The 16,995-nt window shown below is 39.8% G+C and overlaps 1 protein-coding gene across 1 annotated transcript in view; it reads left to right on the top strand.

The window, feature by feature from the left end:
* The first annotated feature begins 8,288 nt into the window (after window positions 1-8,288).
* Window positions 8,289-16,995, top strand: part of LOC129248666 (acetylcholine receptor subunit alpha-like 2) — a 42,443-nt gene continuing 33,736 nt past the window's right edge. The window contains exon 1 of the mRNA XM_054888300.1: window positions 8,289-9,321. Coding sequence (XP_054744275.1) covers window positions 9,088-9,321 — 234 coding nt within the window. The 5' untranslated portion in view covers window positions 8,289-9,087. The remainder of the gene's footprint in view (window positions 9,322-16,995) is intronic.

Below are 16,995 nucleotides of genomic sequence, written 5' to 3' on the forward strand. Positions count from 1 at the left end.
GCCATGATTAATGACTTTTTCGTGCCTGAATTGGACGATGTTGATGTGGATGACCTTTGGCTCCAACAAGACGACGCTACATGCCATACAGCCAACGCAACAATCGATTTATTGAAGGAAACTTTTGGTGAGCGCATTATCTCGCACCGTGGACCTGTGGCGTGGCCTCCAAGATCGTGCGATATAACACCGCTGGACTATTTCTTGTGGGGCTATGTGAAGTCGCTTGTCTACGCAGATAAGCCCGAGACGATTGACGTCTTGGAAGAGAATATTCGGCGCGTTATTGCTGACATACGGCCCCAATTGCTGCTAAAAGTGGTCGAAAATTGGGCCTCTCGGCTGGAATTTATTCGAGCCAGCCGCGGCGGCCACTTACCCGAAATCATTTTTAAAACATAATGGCAAACCCTTATCTTTATAATAAAGCTAAATTCTTGGCCATAACATTAAATTATAATATATACGTTTTATTTCATCTTAAAAATCTAACCTCTAAAAAAAACACCCTTTATATTCTAAATGTTGAAAATAAGATCCAGTCCAGCTCTTGTGTCCCATCTGCTGTTTTTTTTTTAATTATAAATTAGCCACCGCCCCTTCAGACGGAGCGGGTAACCCTTTCAGCTGATTTATTTAACGGGATTAGTCCTATAGGTCTTACCTCGTCTCTTAACTTTGGGTGTTTGAGTCTACCATTGGAGGATGTTGAGAAGAGTATTTGATACCTAAAATCCTCCAAAAAAACGGATGCTGATCGGCTTTGAGTTGTTCTTCTCAAAAATTGTTCTCCTCTTGCTCTGCCCCTCAAATTTACTATCAATAAATCGCTAGCTTCTGGCATTTTTATCGATGAATGGAAAATGACAGTTGGTACTACAATTTTTAAAAGTGGTAAAAAAATTACCTCTTCAATTACAGACCAATCTCACCGCTTTCAAAGAAAATATGTACTTTGCAGTTAAAATTATCATATCACCATACCAGCATCTTGTTGAAAAATCTCGCTTTGATGCGGATTATTGTGATACGCCCGTTCACCGGAGTGAACGACAGTACTTGGCGGCGAAATATCTCTCCCACAACAAATGCAACACCGAACTTGTGCTCCTTTATATGGGAGCTGTAGTAGATGTCGCAAGGTACTATGTTTTTCTTGCATTGCCCCGGTCATCGGATCTCTTGAATGGCAGTGATTTTAGCCCCTGTTCTTAGGAGGACATCAACCAGCCGGGCAGGAACACCTTCCTCATTAAGGAACCAGACATTCTAAATCGTAATCCTTAGTTCGTTCGTAGTGATCGTCATCAGTATAAATAGTTCTCATCCGAGGCTTTATTCGTCAATTTTACGTGGCTGGTCCCAAACCCAGCGCACAACGAGCTATTCTGGGTTTTTTTGCCTTCTCACATTAGCTAGCTCTCGAATAGTTGTTCGGAAGCTACCCAGAGGATACTTGGGCTAAGCCCGAAAGTTGTGAGCTGCTTGAACTATATGTTGAAGAATCGTCCTGGCCACTCCCAAGTGAATGGCAATCACAACCACGTGACTTTACCCACTTGCGTGGACATGTAGAACCATCCTCCTCCTCCAATCTGGTGCGCCTAACTAGCCTTCATTTAATTGATTGATCCTTATGGTGCGGAAGGCTCTTGTAATGAGTCTTGCTCGTTGAGCTGGTGCGTGATGCAAGGCATAGTTGCAGTGTGCGAGCAGCGCACGCTTTCAATTTAGCTTCTCACAAACCGTTGTGAGATGCAGCGATTTGCTCGACAAATGAAACTGAAAGCCAAAAGCGTAACCTGCTGCAGAGAAGATAATTTAGCGCAACTCGCTTACACAAGAAAAGAAATAATAAAAAAATAATAAAAAGCTTTTAATTAATAAAAAGCTTGCAATAATAAGAAATTTATGAAAATTCTGAACATTTCATAATTATTTTTATTCTGAAAAATTTTCAAAAATTTTGCAATTAAAAATATTGTTTATGAAAGTTATAAACATTTCTCAAACTTGGTGAAAAAAAAGTTTGAAGAAAAGATTTATTTCGCATTAAAAAATAGTTTCTTTAGAGAACCCTCATTGAATATAGAGCTTATTAAAATTATAAACCTTTTTTAAATTTTTGGGAAAGAAAATTTTCAAAATACTAATTGTGATTTGTTTTTGGGCGCTGTACCAAATTCACAAATGGGTTATTTCATTCTCCCGAGTAAAATCGTACGAGTGGGTCGGAAAGACAGCTACTCTTCCTTTATTGAAATATCGGCGAAGTAAGCAGAAGAGCGATTCCATGTCAAGTGATCCAAGTAGTTTACACACGATAAAAACTATGAAAGTTATAAGTTACATCTCTGAGATTTCAAAAGAAAAAATTTCAATGAAAAGTTATTTCGGAAGTAAAAGTTGAATTTATGAAAGTTATAAGCCTTTCCAAAATTAAAAAAAAAATTTCAGAAAACGTTTATTTTGCAATTAAATATTCAATTTATTAAAGCTTTAAACATTTCTCACATTTCAGAAACCAAAAATTTTTTTTTTTTTTTTCATTCAAAATTTTTCAAACAGAAATAACTTTTTACAACTAAAAATTTAGTTAAATAATTAGTATGGATTCGTTTCACATCGATCAACAGTTTTAAGTCTATCTATGTTTACTGAAGACTACGGATATATTGCGTCATCTGTAGCCTAACTCAATATTGATTACTTACTAGGGACGCTACTAAAGGTTTCTATGGCAACACCAGTGTGAATATGGCAAGCCTGATATTGCCATCGTAAAGTGTGACGTTGTTAGTAGTAATAGTACTTATAATATTCTGTCATATCAGTCCAATGAGTAACTGTGCTATTTACAGTTATTTCAAACATACATCTTGGTAAAAAAATAGAATTAAATCGTGATGATATTCTGCGATGAGCGACTTTTCCTGATGAAGTACCATCTCAAGCCGTCATGTTTCGTCGTCGTTTGCTTAATATACAGCGAATTTCGTACAAGTCATTTCGTGAAATGTCAGAAGAAATGTAAATGTAATGTACTCATAGATTGTAACGGTTCTATATTTAATTTCCATAAAAGATATGGTAGGTAGGTAGGTATGGTGGTTGTCGGTTGACACACCTAGGCCTGCTGTAGGCCCATTGTGATACCACCGGGGCTGTTCCCTCTTCTCACTCTACTTGAACCAACCTGTGACTTTAATAAATCTAACAAGACTTGTTATTTTTATATTGGCTACTTCTGCCAAGTTATTCTGGGAACTCTTTCCTAAAATATTGAACCTTTTTCTATCCAGTGTCATGTACCCGCTTAGAAAGTGTTCTATAGTCTCTTCTTCTACAATGTCGTTACAGTTTCTGCAATAGTCGTTATAGGGTGCTCCCAGTCTACTGGCATGCCTACCAATCAGACAATGCCCCGTTAGGACCCCGAGAAGTTTTTTCATATTTTTTCTGCTTCGTTTCAACAGTCGGTTTGTGCGGCCCCTACTCCATTCCGGCCATGTCATTCTACTATGTAGTTGCACAGGTCAGGGACTGAGACCATAGCCTGTTGGGAGCACTGATAGTGTGTTTATTTATAAGCATTTTACAAGTTGCTAAAGGTATACGCTGCATCTGCTTTGCAGTTGCCTTCTATGTCTCTATGACCTGGCACCCAGAACAGGTTTATTACAAAGTACTGTGATAGTTCTGTCAAAGCGTCAAGCAGTGTTAACGCTTTCAGGGCCGATTGGCTATCTGAATATATGTTTATATCTCTTGTGGTGAGGACACTTTTATTTAGGGCTTTAGGGCAGGCCTTCCCTGATAGCCAATATTTCAGTTTGAAATACACTGCAGTGATCCGGTAACCGGAATGAGATGTTGGCATTCATTCCTTCAGAATGATCATTTAGCTTGGAACCGTCAGTACAGATGATGATTCCGCTTCTATTGCCCATTACCCCATTGTGTCAATCTTCTCTCGTTGGGAAAGTTGTGGTAAAGGATGTGTTTAAATGCAACTCTACTGAGCTACAAAAGTCTGTCGTTTGATGTAGGAAGGGGTATTCGTCTTATATTCTAGCGTGACACCTTCTTTTAATGGCTAAGTTAAAAGATTATCTTAATCTAAGTACCGATTTCGCCGCCAGCTGTTTGCTGTAAGCCTCAATCGGTAATAAATGCAGCATGACAGTGTACTATTTTTGGGGTTGGGCCCCATTTCGCCCCCACAATTCTTCCGCATGTATAGAGTGCTGTGGCTGCTTTTTTTACTCTATCATTAATCGTTTGTAGATATGGTAAGTGAAAATAAATGTTTGGATACAACAAGAGCCGTGAGACAGCGCGTCCTATATACCATTCAAGTATACCGTAATCAAACCCTCAAGGCACCTACAGACTATCTATTAAAGATTCAGTGTGCGTTGGTTGCCGCACTCCAATTATTCATAGAATCTTTTATATGTATGAATGTCCTCCATTTGGTGCAGAAGTAAGTGCAGCCGACTGACTATAACTACTAGACTTCGTAGTCTAATTCAAGCATTTTACGTTATTCCCTCCTCAAAATGTATCTGAGAAGTTTTGTTTGTTGAAACCTCCGTACTTACATCACTAGTAGCCTTTAAGGTAGCCCTTACCTCACGGTCACGGTCACCTAACATATAATCTTAAATTCGTCCTATTTACTTACTTCATTCCTAATAAAAGGGGATATATGTAAACAGGTTTGCTTGAGATCATTTTGATTTCCAGTGCTTACCCCGCTATTAACCTGTGAGGTGGTAACCTGTTAGCAATTCTGTGTCAGTCGTATTCAGTATAGATTTCGGAGTTAGAGTCCAAGTGCCTTACGTTTAGTGAAAAAATGTGTTTTCCATGTGAGCTTGCATTGCGCGAGTCAAGATGCATACCAAGATATTTCGTAACATTATTTTGGGGTATGATTACATTATTAAGTTTCACGTGAGGGCAATTGCTTCGATTGAGTGTAAAAGTTACATGAACTGATTTCGTTTCATTGGATTTTAATCTCCAAGTGAAGCCTTTTGGGGTTTAGGTCAATTGCGAGAACAGCGGTGTCATCTGCAAAAGTTCCGACGACAGTTTCCTCAGTGACTGGTAAATTGTGAGTGTATAGTGAGTGCAAATATAGGATTGGGTCCATTATACTACCCTGGGGTACAACAGCTAATCTTTCACAGAGCTCAGACTGTTCTTCATTTTGTTTAACACAGAAGTGTTGGTCTTTGTGGTAGGACTTGATTGAAGTATAATAATTAATGGTTAGAGTGAGTTTTATTTTGCAGAGTAAGCCGCTATGCCAAGCGCGGTCGAAGGCTTGGTATATATCGAGTAAAGCGGCTGTGCAATACTTCTTCTACTCAAAAGCTTTATGAATACTATGCACGAGTCCGTGGAGTTGTTCGATGTTACCGTGTGTTTTCCTGCAGCCGAATTGATGATTTGGGATTAATTTTCGGTCTTCAATTATTGCCACCTTTCGTTTGAGAAATAGGGATTCCAAAACTTTAAAGGTAGTGGGCAATAAGCTGATAAGATTCCACTCTCTGAGCACTTTTTCCGTGTTTAGGGAACATTTTTATTTGTGCGACGTGAGAAAAGAGATTCCTTCATCTGGCAGTTTAAGTACTTCTCCTGTGATGACATCATATCGGGGGCTTTCTTTGTTTTAAGCTTTTTTATTGCCGTTTTAATTCTTTCTTTGAACATTTTTTTATGGGTGGGTCCATTTCGTGAATGAGTTCCACGGTGTCTTTGACTTTCTGAGCAGCGCTTAGGGAGGGTTTACTTTCATGTGGGATAAAAACTCGGGATAAGTGCCGAGCAAATGTGTGAGCTTTTTTAAGATCTAATTTAGCTCATTTTCCATTTTGCTGGCTATTTATGTTAAACCTGGCCTTTTTAGGTTTTTGGCAGCTTTCCAAAGTGAGTAGTCAGTGGCAGGGGTTACATCGAGGTTACTGAGGTAGTTCTGGTTGTGAGCTATATTCTTTTTTGAGAATATCTCCTTGGTAAGTAAGTTTAATGTTCTTTTGTCATCAGGATATACGAGGTGTACTCAAAAAGTATCGCGAATTTTGAATTTTCGCAGGTTACTTATATTCGAATTTCGATTTTTTTGTGGCGATATGTTGGTACTCATGTCTCTCACTCATCCCGACGAGTTTGAATGTTCAGTAAATTGTTGGCAGCCGCTTTGCTTCCACGTGTTTCAGCTCGTCGTCGATTTTTACCTATTCAAAAAAATGGATCCAACAACCTGTATCAAATTTTGTGTGAAAACCCAAAGCAATGTTTATCGGTGGTACAAAATGTTCTCAGAAGGCCGAGAAGATTTGAATGACGAAAAGCGTGCCGGACGCCCGAGCAGTTCAACAACAAACGAAAAAATTGATGAAGTGAAAAAAATGGTATTGGGCAATCGTCGAATCCCCGTTAGAGAAATTGCTGAGGACCTAGACATATTGATTGGCTCTTGCCATTCGTTTTTTTTTTTTCAATGATTTGGGCATGAGACGGCTCGCCGCAAAATTCGTACCAAAACTGCTCAATTTCGACCAAAAGCAGCATCGCATGAATATTGCTAATAAGATGTTGGACTCCGCGTCGACTCAAATTTGCTCCAGAGGGTCCTAACTGGTGACGAATCGTGTGTTTATGGTTATGCCGAAGAAACCAAAGCTCAATCATCTCAATGGAAGCTGCCGCACCAACCAAGACCGAAAAAAGCGAACCAAGTTCGGTCAAATGTAAAAGTTTTGCTCGGTTTCTTCGATTGCAGGGGCGTTGTGCATCATGAGTTCTTCCCACAGGGTAAAACGGTCAATAAGGAATATTATCTGCAAGTTATGGGCAATTTGCGTGAAGCAATTCGCCAGAAACGAGCCGATTTGAGGAAAAACAAAAAATGGCTCTTGCTCATGTTGAAGACAATTATTAAAGTGCTCGACAGCGTTTATAATATCTTCATTGCACTTGAGTAGATGTCTATCCTACCACGGGCATAAGTCCACAGGCAGAGTTATTGAAAGTTGATTTGGTATCTGCATATGTTCTGTTATGTCTTACATAAAAATGCTTAGCATACAGATTTCCTAACAGAGGATCTCATTTTCACATTGGGCTGCGGCCAGGCTGTTATGAAGTTCTTAACATTTTGGAGACTTTAAAAGCGCAAGAGAACACCAAATCATATGTGAGAGATGCATTCATAAGCATTGGTAGCGAAGCTGGTGTATTGAAGAGAGCATTGTTTTGTAAATAAAACTTAAACACAAATACTTAGAAGCATAAAATGTATTAGAAATGACAAATGAAATAAAATTTAAGAAATAAGCGAAGAATGAGTAAATACTTCGGAGATAACTAATTGAGAGATAATATAAAAAGGCTTTTAAAAAGGACAGGCATTTATTTTTTTATTTAAATAATTCTCATAGCTTCAATAAAAGCCAAATTTGTAAAGGCCTAACAAAAATATCTTCAAAGCACAGGGTCTCCCCTGTCGTTCAAGGCGCATGTACCAATGAGGCCGATGATGCTGTCAACATAAGCAGTAGCATTACAAAAAGCAGCAGTTAGCAGCCATTAGATACAGGACTCAAACCTAAAGTGTAGCACGCCCTTAAAATGTAATAAATTAACTACAGCAAACTTGAAAACTAATATAGCGAGCATAACTAACACATACATACACATACACACTCCGTTTGACACCGCTCTCCACTTTCTCTCTCTCTCTCTCTCTCTCTCTGCGAGCACGACTCACTCCCGCCATAGTTAAATACGAGAATTTCTCTTACCACTGAGCTGCTTAGGCGACACAAAAGCTGGCATGCTACTCATGCAGCATCCCCTGTTCGCGGTGAGTGTACGACAAAGAATTTTCGCTACAAAAGCGACAAATCTGACACTGCATTGAGTCGCTAACTATCTCCTTGCGGCATTGCCAGCGATGCTACAAAAACAATACTCAGCGCTTCAGTACGATTTTTGATATTTTTGCGCAAGGAACGGTGCTGATGCGTTGCGTTTCGAGCGCACGAAAGTAGTTCAAATGGCAGCGAAAAGGGAGCGCTAAAAAATCTAATAAAGTGAAAATTAAAGTGAAGTGTAGCAAATTTCGCGATTAAAAAGTGAAATATTTACTGTACTAAAGAGTGACAAACCACAATTTTTGCCTCCAAATGCACCGAAAATAAAAGTTAAATAAAATAATTAATTAATATAACATTCCTCCAAACTCTTAGCACGCAAAAGTTGAAAAAAGATTGCAGTCAAAAATAAAAATACGCAAAGAAAAAAATGTTGTATATATTCAGGCGCTTTGCCGCCACAACCAACTTCCAAGTCAATGACACAAGTCACCATCGCAAAAAATAGTGGCGCACACATACAATTGCAAACATCAGGGATAACAATAACACACCCAAGAGTAAAACGTGCGCAAAGTAAACGTCGTTACTGCATCGCAACAAAAAAAAAACAAAAACAACAAAAAGAGCAATAACAACACATTCACTCACACCGCACACTAGCGCTGGGCAAAAGTGCGCTCTCACACAAACTCTCAGCGCGACAAGCTCTCTGCTCTCCACTGTCAATAGCAAAAGCTACGCGCCAGTCAGCAGCTATCACAATTGCTGACGTTTACTCGCCACTTGCAACAGACTTTTAGCACAAGTTTTAGTACAATCTGGCATACACGTCAGAGCATACTGTAATAAAAAACAATAACAATAGCAAATCGTTAAGACGAACAATACGGTGCGACAACAATAAAACAAAATAAACAGTAGAATACAAAAACAAAGAAACATCATAGAAAGCAAGAAACCAGAAGCAAGCAAGTGCAGCAAAAAGAGACGGTAACCGCCGCTGCAACCGGCTCCCATGTATTCGCTCGTCAAAAGCGTACACGCGCCTATAGTTATGCACTGAATTGCATTGCAAGACAATCATTTCGTACTCGTACACATATTTGTATGTGTGTTTGTGTTATTTTACACAGATTCCATTTAACGGCACTCAATGCACTTGATAATCCATAAATTACGCGAATTGTAGAAAATGTCATCGCTACGCAATTTAGCCACTTTTTGGCTAAATTGCAAATTTATTTGCCTTTTGATTGTGTTACTACTGCTATGCGAGAGCGTTGTGCAGGTGCACGCGAATCCGGACGCCAAACGTCTCTACGATGATTTACTAAGCAATTACAATCGCCTCATACGACCGGTCAGCAATAATACGGATACTGTTTTGGTGAAACTCGGGTTGCGTTTATCACAGCTGATCGATTTGGTAAGTGTATGAGAGTTTGTGTGTATAACAATGTATTTGTATGTGTGTGTGTGTGTGTTTCAGTTAAACTTCACTATAAATTAGGATTGTATACACGAACAGCGATTGTAAAATGGTCATTAAAATGGGTACGCCCACGTCGATATGGAAAATACATTTTTTAATAAATTATTTATTTATTTATCTACACTTCATTAAATCGAGTGCATTTCAAATAGATTAGTAAAAAGTAAAAAATAATAATAACTTACAATATAAACGTGTAAATATGCACCTGCAGTCAATTATATGCACTAATTACAGTTTCAAAAATGTAAAAAACAACTACAAATAACAGCAAAAACAAACATCAAGAAGTGAAGATTATTTGCGATTTGCAAGGTAATTCAGATTTATTAGCGAGCCACCACCCGAGCACCGTAGGTTGGTAGCGGATCAAAGAACTGAAGAGGTTGCAGAGCAAGTCGTATAAAAAATTTTGGTACCCTTTCAATTATATTTGCGTGAGAGGTGTAAATTGGATTCCAAACCGTAGTTGCATATTGCAGTGTCGAGCCCGACACATCCTTAAAAGATATACATATTAATTTTTACTTACTGAATGAGCTTCTACTTCATTGTTTACAGGGTAAACGATGTGAAGTATTACCTATTCAAAACACCATAACTTTTTTGTGTAAAATTAGTTTTTATTGATTTCAAAGACAAAATTGTTCAAAAATGATTACATTTTAGCTCGATATGACCACCTTTTGCCTTGACTATAGCCTTCAAACGGTAAAAAAATGAGTGGCATGCTGCACGAATGTGATCTTGAGGTATTTTGGCCCATTCTCGTATAATCGCTTTTTTCAGCGCATCCATACTGGCATATTTTTTAGTCCTCACTTCGGTCTCCCAAAGGGACCAGATGGAATAGTCCATCGGATTTGCATCTGGCGAATTCGAAAGCCATTGCGTGGACGAAATGAAGTGTGGAACATGATTTTTTAACCATTCTTGGTTCACACGAGCTTTATGAGACGGTGCCGAGTCCTGTTGGAACGTCTATGGTCTACGACCGAAATACGAGGTGCCTTTTATATTTCGGGGTTAGAGAACAAAAACAAATTTTAATCATCGAAAATCACTTTATTGCTTTTCAAAATATTCTCCATGAAGATCTATACACTTTTGCATGCGTTTGAACCAATAGTCGAAGCACTTTTGCCACTCTGAATGAGGTACCTTCAAAACATGCATTCTGAATGCTGCAACCGCTTCTTCAGGTGTCGAAAAATGTTGACCTCTCAGTTTGTTTTTTACGTACGGGAATAAAAAGAAGTCATTCGGTGCAGTTGTTTGAGCCGATGTGTGAGAGCTCGCATTGTCCTGGTGAAGAGTGATCCGTCTTTGGCGATTGGTTTTCCTAATTTCTTGTAAGACAACTGGCAAACAAATGGTTGTGCACCACTCAGAATTTACTGTTCTGCATTGTTCTAGTGGTACGGTTGCGACATGTCCAGTTTTTCCGAAAAAAACACGCGACCATTTGCTTGGAAGTGCTTCTTGCGCGAACAACTTTTGTTGGATTTGGCTCATCTTGAAACACCCATACAGTCGACTGCTGTTTACTTTCGGGCTCATACGCGTAAATCCATGATTCATCACCTGTCACGATGTCATAGACGTGTTTCGAAGCCCCGCGATCGTATTTTTTGAGCATTTCCTTCGACCAATCGACTCGAGCCTTTGTTTGAGCGATTGACAAATTGTGTGGGATCCAACGCGAACAAATTTTTTTAACAGTCAAATGTTTATGCAATATTCAACGTATGCTGGTCCCACTAATGCCTAAGATTGTCTCAATCTCACGATAGGTCACTTGACGATTTTGCAATATCAGCACAGCAATCGCGCACAGCATCAATGGTTTTCGGAACAACAACTGATTTTGGACGACCTTCACGAAATTCGTCTTGGAGTGAACTACGACCACGATTGAATTCACCATACCATCGATAAACACTGGTCCTTGATGGAGCTTCATCGCCAAAAAATGAATTAAGTTCATCCATGCAATGTTGCTGAGTTAATCCACGTCGAAAGTTGTAAAAAATAATCGCACGAAAATGTTCACGATTTAATTCCATTTTTGGACCGAGAGGAATCTTTTAAGTTACTGTAAACAACACAAATGGCGCTGGTATTTCAAAACGTTCTGAGTACGTAAAAGCCAAAAAATGTCAAACTTTGCGATACAGCTGTCAGTTGCCAGATTGCAACACCAGGGTTGCCAAACCCTGCCAAATAAAAGGCACCCCCCGTATTTGCGTGTCCACGGCTCTAAAGCAGCTTCTAAAACATTTTCCCGATAATAAGTCGCATTCACTTTGACACCGCGCTCGATAAAAACGATTGGAGAGCGTCCATCACCGATCGCTGCGGCCCAAACCATTACTTGCGATGGGAAATTGCTTCGAGTGGCCATATGTAGGCTCAAATTCTCGTATGAGCGTTCGGTCAAGTAAACACGATCATTCTGAGTGTTTATAAACTGCTCAATTGGGACATTTTTTTCACCAGAAAACACAATGTTAGGAAATTCGCCACGTTCGTGCAAGCGCAATAACTCCTTTGCTTTTTCACACCGAACTTCTTTTTGCTGGGGTGAAAGATCGTGTGATTTTGAAACTTGTAAGTCTTGAACTTGAGCTCAGTTTTTAATATACGTCGAATGCTGTCTTGTGATATTTTCAGTTCTTTGGCCATTTTTCTTCCACTTCGTCGTGGTTTTCTTTCAAGTCGAGCCTTCACTTTCCGAACCATTTCTGGCGTTGTTGCGGTTTTTTTTGGTCCACCTTCATAGCGTTTTGCAATGCTACCAGTATCATTGTAACGTTTTATAGTGCAATACACAAACATTTTATTCACTTTGAGGTGACTGAGCTCACGAACAATGGCTGGTTGTGATTTTCCAGCCAAATATAATGCAATCACACTATTACGTTTGAATTCCATCACAGAAAAAAAATGCAACAAATGTAAGACGCAAATGCTTTCGATGGCTTATAAACAATATATTGAACTGTCATTAGAACAATTTTGACGTTGATGACATGAACTGTTTTACAAATACAAGCAGTGTGAAGTTGGTAACGCTTCATATCGTTCGTATGTTACATTCAATATTGTCCACTTAATGCAAAAAAGTTAAAGAGCGAGATTTATACAGAAAGTACCCAGTTTAGTGCCCACGCCAAATTGCATTTTATGACAATAAACGGTGTTGTGAAAACAGTAACGCAAATTAGTGTAATGGGCCTTTTAAATTGACAAGTCGTGTGACACCTGTAAAAAAGCAAAGCTTCAATAAAAATCTTAAACTTTTATGAGCTGCACAAGGAAGCCGATTGATAAAGGCTGTGTACCTATTTTAATGGCCATATGTGTACGAGTATATACAGCTTAGCTCACTAGTTCCACATTGACGGTTTTTCTGCAATTTAGGCGCACCTCAAAAAGTTAGGATTTAATATGGCAATAAAAATAAGCCCTGCAGTAAAGTTCAAACGCTTAATAATTTTTTAGAAAGCGTAAGCCTTTCAATTAGTTGCTACAATTTTTGAATATGAATGCTGGTCCGAGGATAAAGAAATTTCGTAAATTTAAATTACGCTCACTCCATAAATGTACCTCACTTGGACCTATAGCTAAAAATTCAAAACTCATATAATATTTTGATTTAAGCAAAAATACGAAGATAAAAAATAAAAAATTAATAATTGGCGCCCAAACTTCTGTTTAGGTGTTTGGCCGAGCTCCTCCTCCTATTTGTGGTGTGCGTCTTGATGTTGTTCCACAAATGGAGGGACCTACAGTTTTAAGTCGACTCCGAACGGCAGATATTTTTATGAGGAGCTTTTTCATGGCAGAAATACACTCGGAGGTTTGACATTGCCTGCCGAGGGGCGACCGCTATTAGAAAAATGTTTTTATTAATTTTGCTTTCACCGAGATTCGAACCAACGATCTCTCTGTGAATTCCGAATGGTAATCACGCACCAACCCATTCGGCTACGGCGGCCGCCACAAAGATATCTTAACGAAATTCAACACATAATTTACTCTTATGAAATGTACGGCATTAAAACTTAACGAAATCGGGAAGCAACCACGCCAACTTCTCATTTTTGAAAATCAGGAAAAGTGAAATATTTCAGTAGGTTAGGTTAGGTTAAAGCGTATGTCCTGTAGGACACACTCAGGCTCATAGCCCAATGTGATGCCGCGTGGGGAGCTTGTCCCTATCTCTCCTAAAACCAGTGTGTGCTTTTCAAAATTTTAAAATATCTCTGATTTCTGTAAAACTGAGATCTTCTAACTCATCAAAAAATTGTTCACCCAGAATAGTAAACCTGCGTCTGGATAGAGCAGGACAGTGGCACAGTAGGTGCGAGATTGTCTCTTCCTCGTCCTCTTCTAAACAACTTCTACAGAAGTCATGTGTTTGCTCACCCATCCTTTGGGCGTGTCCACCTATTAGGCAGTGCCCCGTTATGACTGAAATCAATGTGCTAAGACCGTTTTTATTTTGGCTTAGCAGAGATTCTGTGCGTTTAACATTTAGAGTCGGCCACAGTTGACGGGTGATTTTGCAGGTGGCTTCATTACGCCATCTTTCGTTTGCTTTCATTACAATTTCTTCAAGGAGGTGTAGCTTACATGTTTGTAAGGGTATCCCTATGTAATTATCTATGTGCTCGTCAGACAATTTAGTACCGAGTCTTGCTAGTTCATCGGCTCTACAGTTACCCTCAATGTTGCGATGGCCAGGAACCCATGTTACCTTTAGATGAAATTACTCAGCCATCTCGTTAAGAGATGTGCGGCATTTCATGGCTACCCTGGAAGTTGTTGACTGTTTTGTTAGGGATTTTATCGCCGCTTGGCTATCAGTGCAAATGCAGATATCATTTCCGGATATCGCATCACACTGTATCAGTGTCGCGGCTTTTATTACTGCCATCAGTTCAGCCTGAAAGACACTACAGTAGTCGGGGAGCCGAAAACTGAAAGAGATCCCCAGATGTTCGGAATATACACCTCCGCCCACCCTGCCCTCGAGCTTTGAGCTATCTGTGTATACATGGATGGACTCGCCCTGTCTCACATCGTCCCGTTCCCACTCTTCCCTTGAGGGTAGCAGGGAGTGCATAGTCCACCAGTCCGGGAAGCCCCCAAGTGCCAGCCAAGATTTTACCGTGGCCATAATCCGTGTTTGACCACTTATTTAGAGTGTTTAGCCTTATTGCCGTACTGCGTGCGTTATATATTGCCTGCAGATTTACCGGAAGGAAGTTTAATGTCGCATATAATGCTTGCGATGGTGTGGTTGACATGGCGCCGGTTATCAGAACAGATGCTAGTCTTTGAACCTTGTCAAGTTTTTTAATGTTCACACCCTTCTGAAGGGCATCCCACCATATTACAATACCATAGTAGAGAATTGGCCTAACCACAGCTGTGTAGAGCCAATATATCATTCTGAGTTCCAATCCCCATTTCTTCCTAATAAGCCTTCCGCAGGAGTACATTGCGGTCATAGCTTTGCGTACTCTGTCTGCGACTGTGAGCCCCCAATTTAGCTTCCTAACAGTATCGGATCCGTTTTTTCCGGATTTACTTCTAGTCCTCGACTTTTACACCAAAGTGATAATCTATTGAGAGATCTTTGTTGGAGATCATATAATGTTGGAAGGTGTTTCCCCGAGATTGCTATTACAATATCATCGGCATATGATATTATTTTACCTGCCATTTTAAATATTTCAGTAATTAGAAAAGAAATTGTCCTAATTCGAGATTTGTATTGACTTTGGCAGTCCCTAAAGCACAGTGCAGTAGTTTGGAAAAAGGTCTTGGCAGCGCAGAGTAGTACGGCTCTATAAATTTTGGGAGTAAATAAAGATTCCAAATATAATTGAAATAGGCAAGTCCCTTTAAGTACCTCCTTTATTCCTGTAGTAAGGATTTTTTAGTATTATTATTTATATGATTCGCGCTCACACACTTTGTGGGCTGTTTGGCCGAAATCCTACTTCTATTTGTGAGGATTCTATGCCCTACGCTCTTCTTCTGCTTCCTCTAGGAGCTAGGCTGGTCATTAGCAAATGCTACTTCTAGCGTAACTACATAAAAAATCTAGTTCTGGTATTTCTTGAATATGGCTGTGGTTTACGAACGCGCGTTATATCGAAGCCTAATTTTACAAGTGGCTAGGAATTGCTTCTGAATTTGTAGTTCACTATATCTACTTTTTCGTTTGTAAGTTCCGAATTTTTTTCATGGACTGTGCTTGCATGGGCATTTCTAGAACATTTGTTAGGTTAGGTAAGGTTAGCCTGGTTGGCAATAAGCCACGCATAGACCTTTTGGTCACTAACGATACCAGATGGAGACCGACCTCTATGAATACCTAAAGTAGACATCATGTAGGATGTCAGCGCTTTTGGCGAATCTAAGTAGGGCTGGGAGCTCCGCTTTTGAGACGTCTTCCAGACCCTCAAACAGTGGGGCTCCCAGGCATCTTAGTCGCGTTTTTAATAATGCCGGACAAACGCACAGAAGGTGTTCTAAAGTTTCCTCAACATCCTCTCTGCATTTCCTGCATTTGTCCGTGTTAGCAATCCCTATCTTGTACGTATATGCAGCCAATAGATTTTGACCTGTCAGCATACCTATGATAGTTCTGCAGTCCTTTTGCGAGAGCGTATGTACGAATTAAGTCAGTTTTTTGGCGTTAGTTGGCATGACTTTTGCTGTTTTGCATCTGGTCACATTAGTCCACCTGGCTTCCACTCGCCTTTTCATGTAGTTGCCCATTTCATTGTATATTGTATTTAGTGTTTTTGGTATGTCGTTCTCTTGTTCAAAAGGTAGTCTAACAGCTCTTTTTGCTATCTCATCTACTATTTCGTTCCCCATAATGCCTTTGTGACCAGGTACCCAGTAGATATGCAGTCTACTGTTTGCGGCTAGCCTTTCTATGGCCCCCCTGTTCAGTCGAACATTTTTGGACTTAATACAATATGAGCTTATTGCTTTTATTGCTGCTCGACTGTCCACGTATATATTAAATGTTGTTTTCTTTCTTGTTCTACTGTAGGTTAATTCCGCTTGGAAAATACTGCTGTGGTATGACAGCTTGATAAGCTGTCTTATCCCTAGTTTTGAGCAGTAAATACCCGCTCCCACTCCATCTAAAGTTTTGGCCAGGCTTCATGCCTTTGTACCATCCCTCCTCTTCAATTGTAGTGCGAAACCTTCTCTCCCAACTAAAGTGCGGAGTCATGTAGTCTGTGCAACTTAAGCTCCACTTTCCTATTGAGCTGTGAGCGAAGGTTCTGCAGGTTAATACTCCAGCAGACACCAACCTGCTCACGGATTTCCTGCCAGGTTTTCCGCCATAAGATCAATAGGTGGCATGCTGAGCATTATTTCCAGGGCCGCCGTTGGAGTGGTTTTGATCGTTCCTGTTATGCACAGAGCAGCGAGTCATTGAATCCTCTCTAGTGGCATTAAGTATGTCAGTTTTTTTGTCGCAGTCCACCATACTAAGGCCCCATACAGCAGTATCGGTCTAACTACTGCCGTGTAGCAGCAATGCATCAGAGAGCGTGATAAACCCCAAGT

Source organism: Anastrepha obliqua, chromosome 1 (genome assembly GCF_027943255.1).
Source record: "Anastrepha obliqua isolate idAnaObli1 chromosome 1, idAnaObli1_1.0, whole genome shotgun sequence".
NCBI classification, from domain to species: Eukaryota; Metazoa; Arthropoda; class Insecta; order Diptera; family Tephritidae; genus Anastrepha; species Anastrepha obliqua.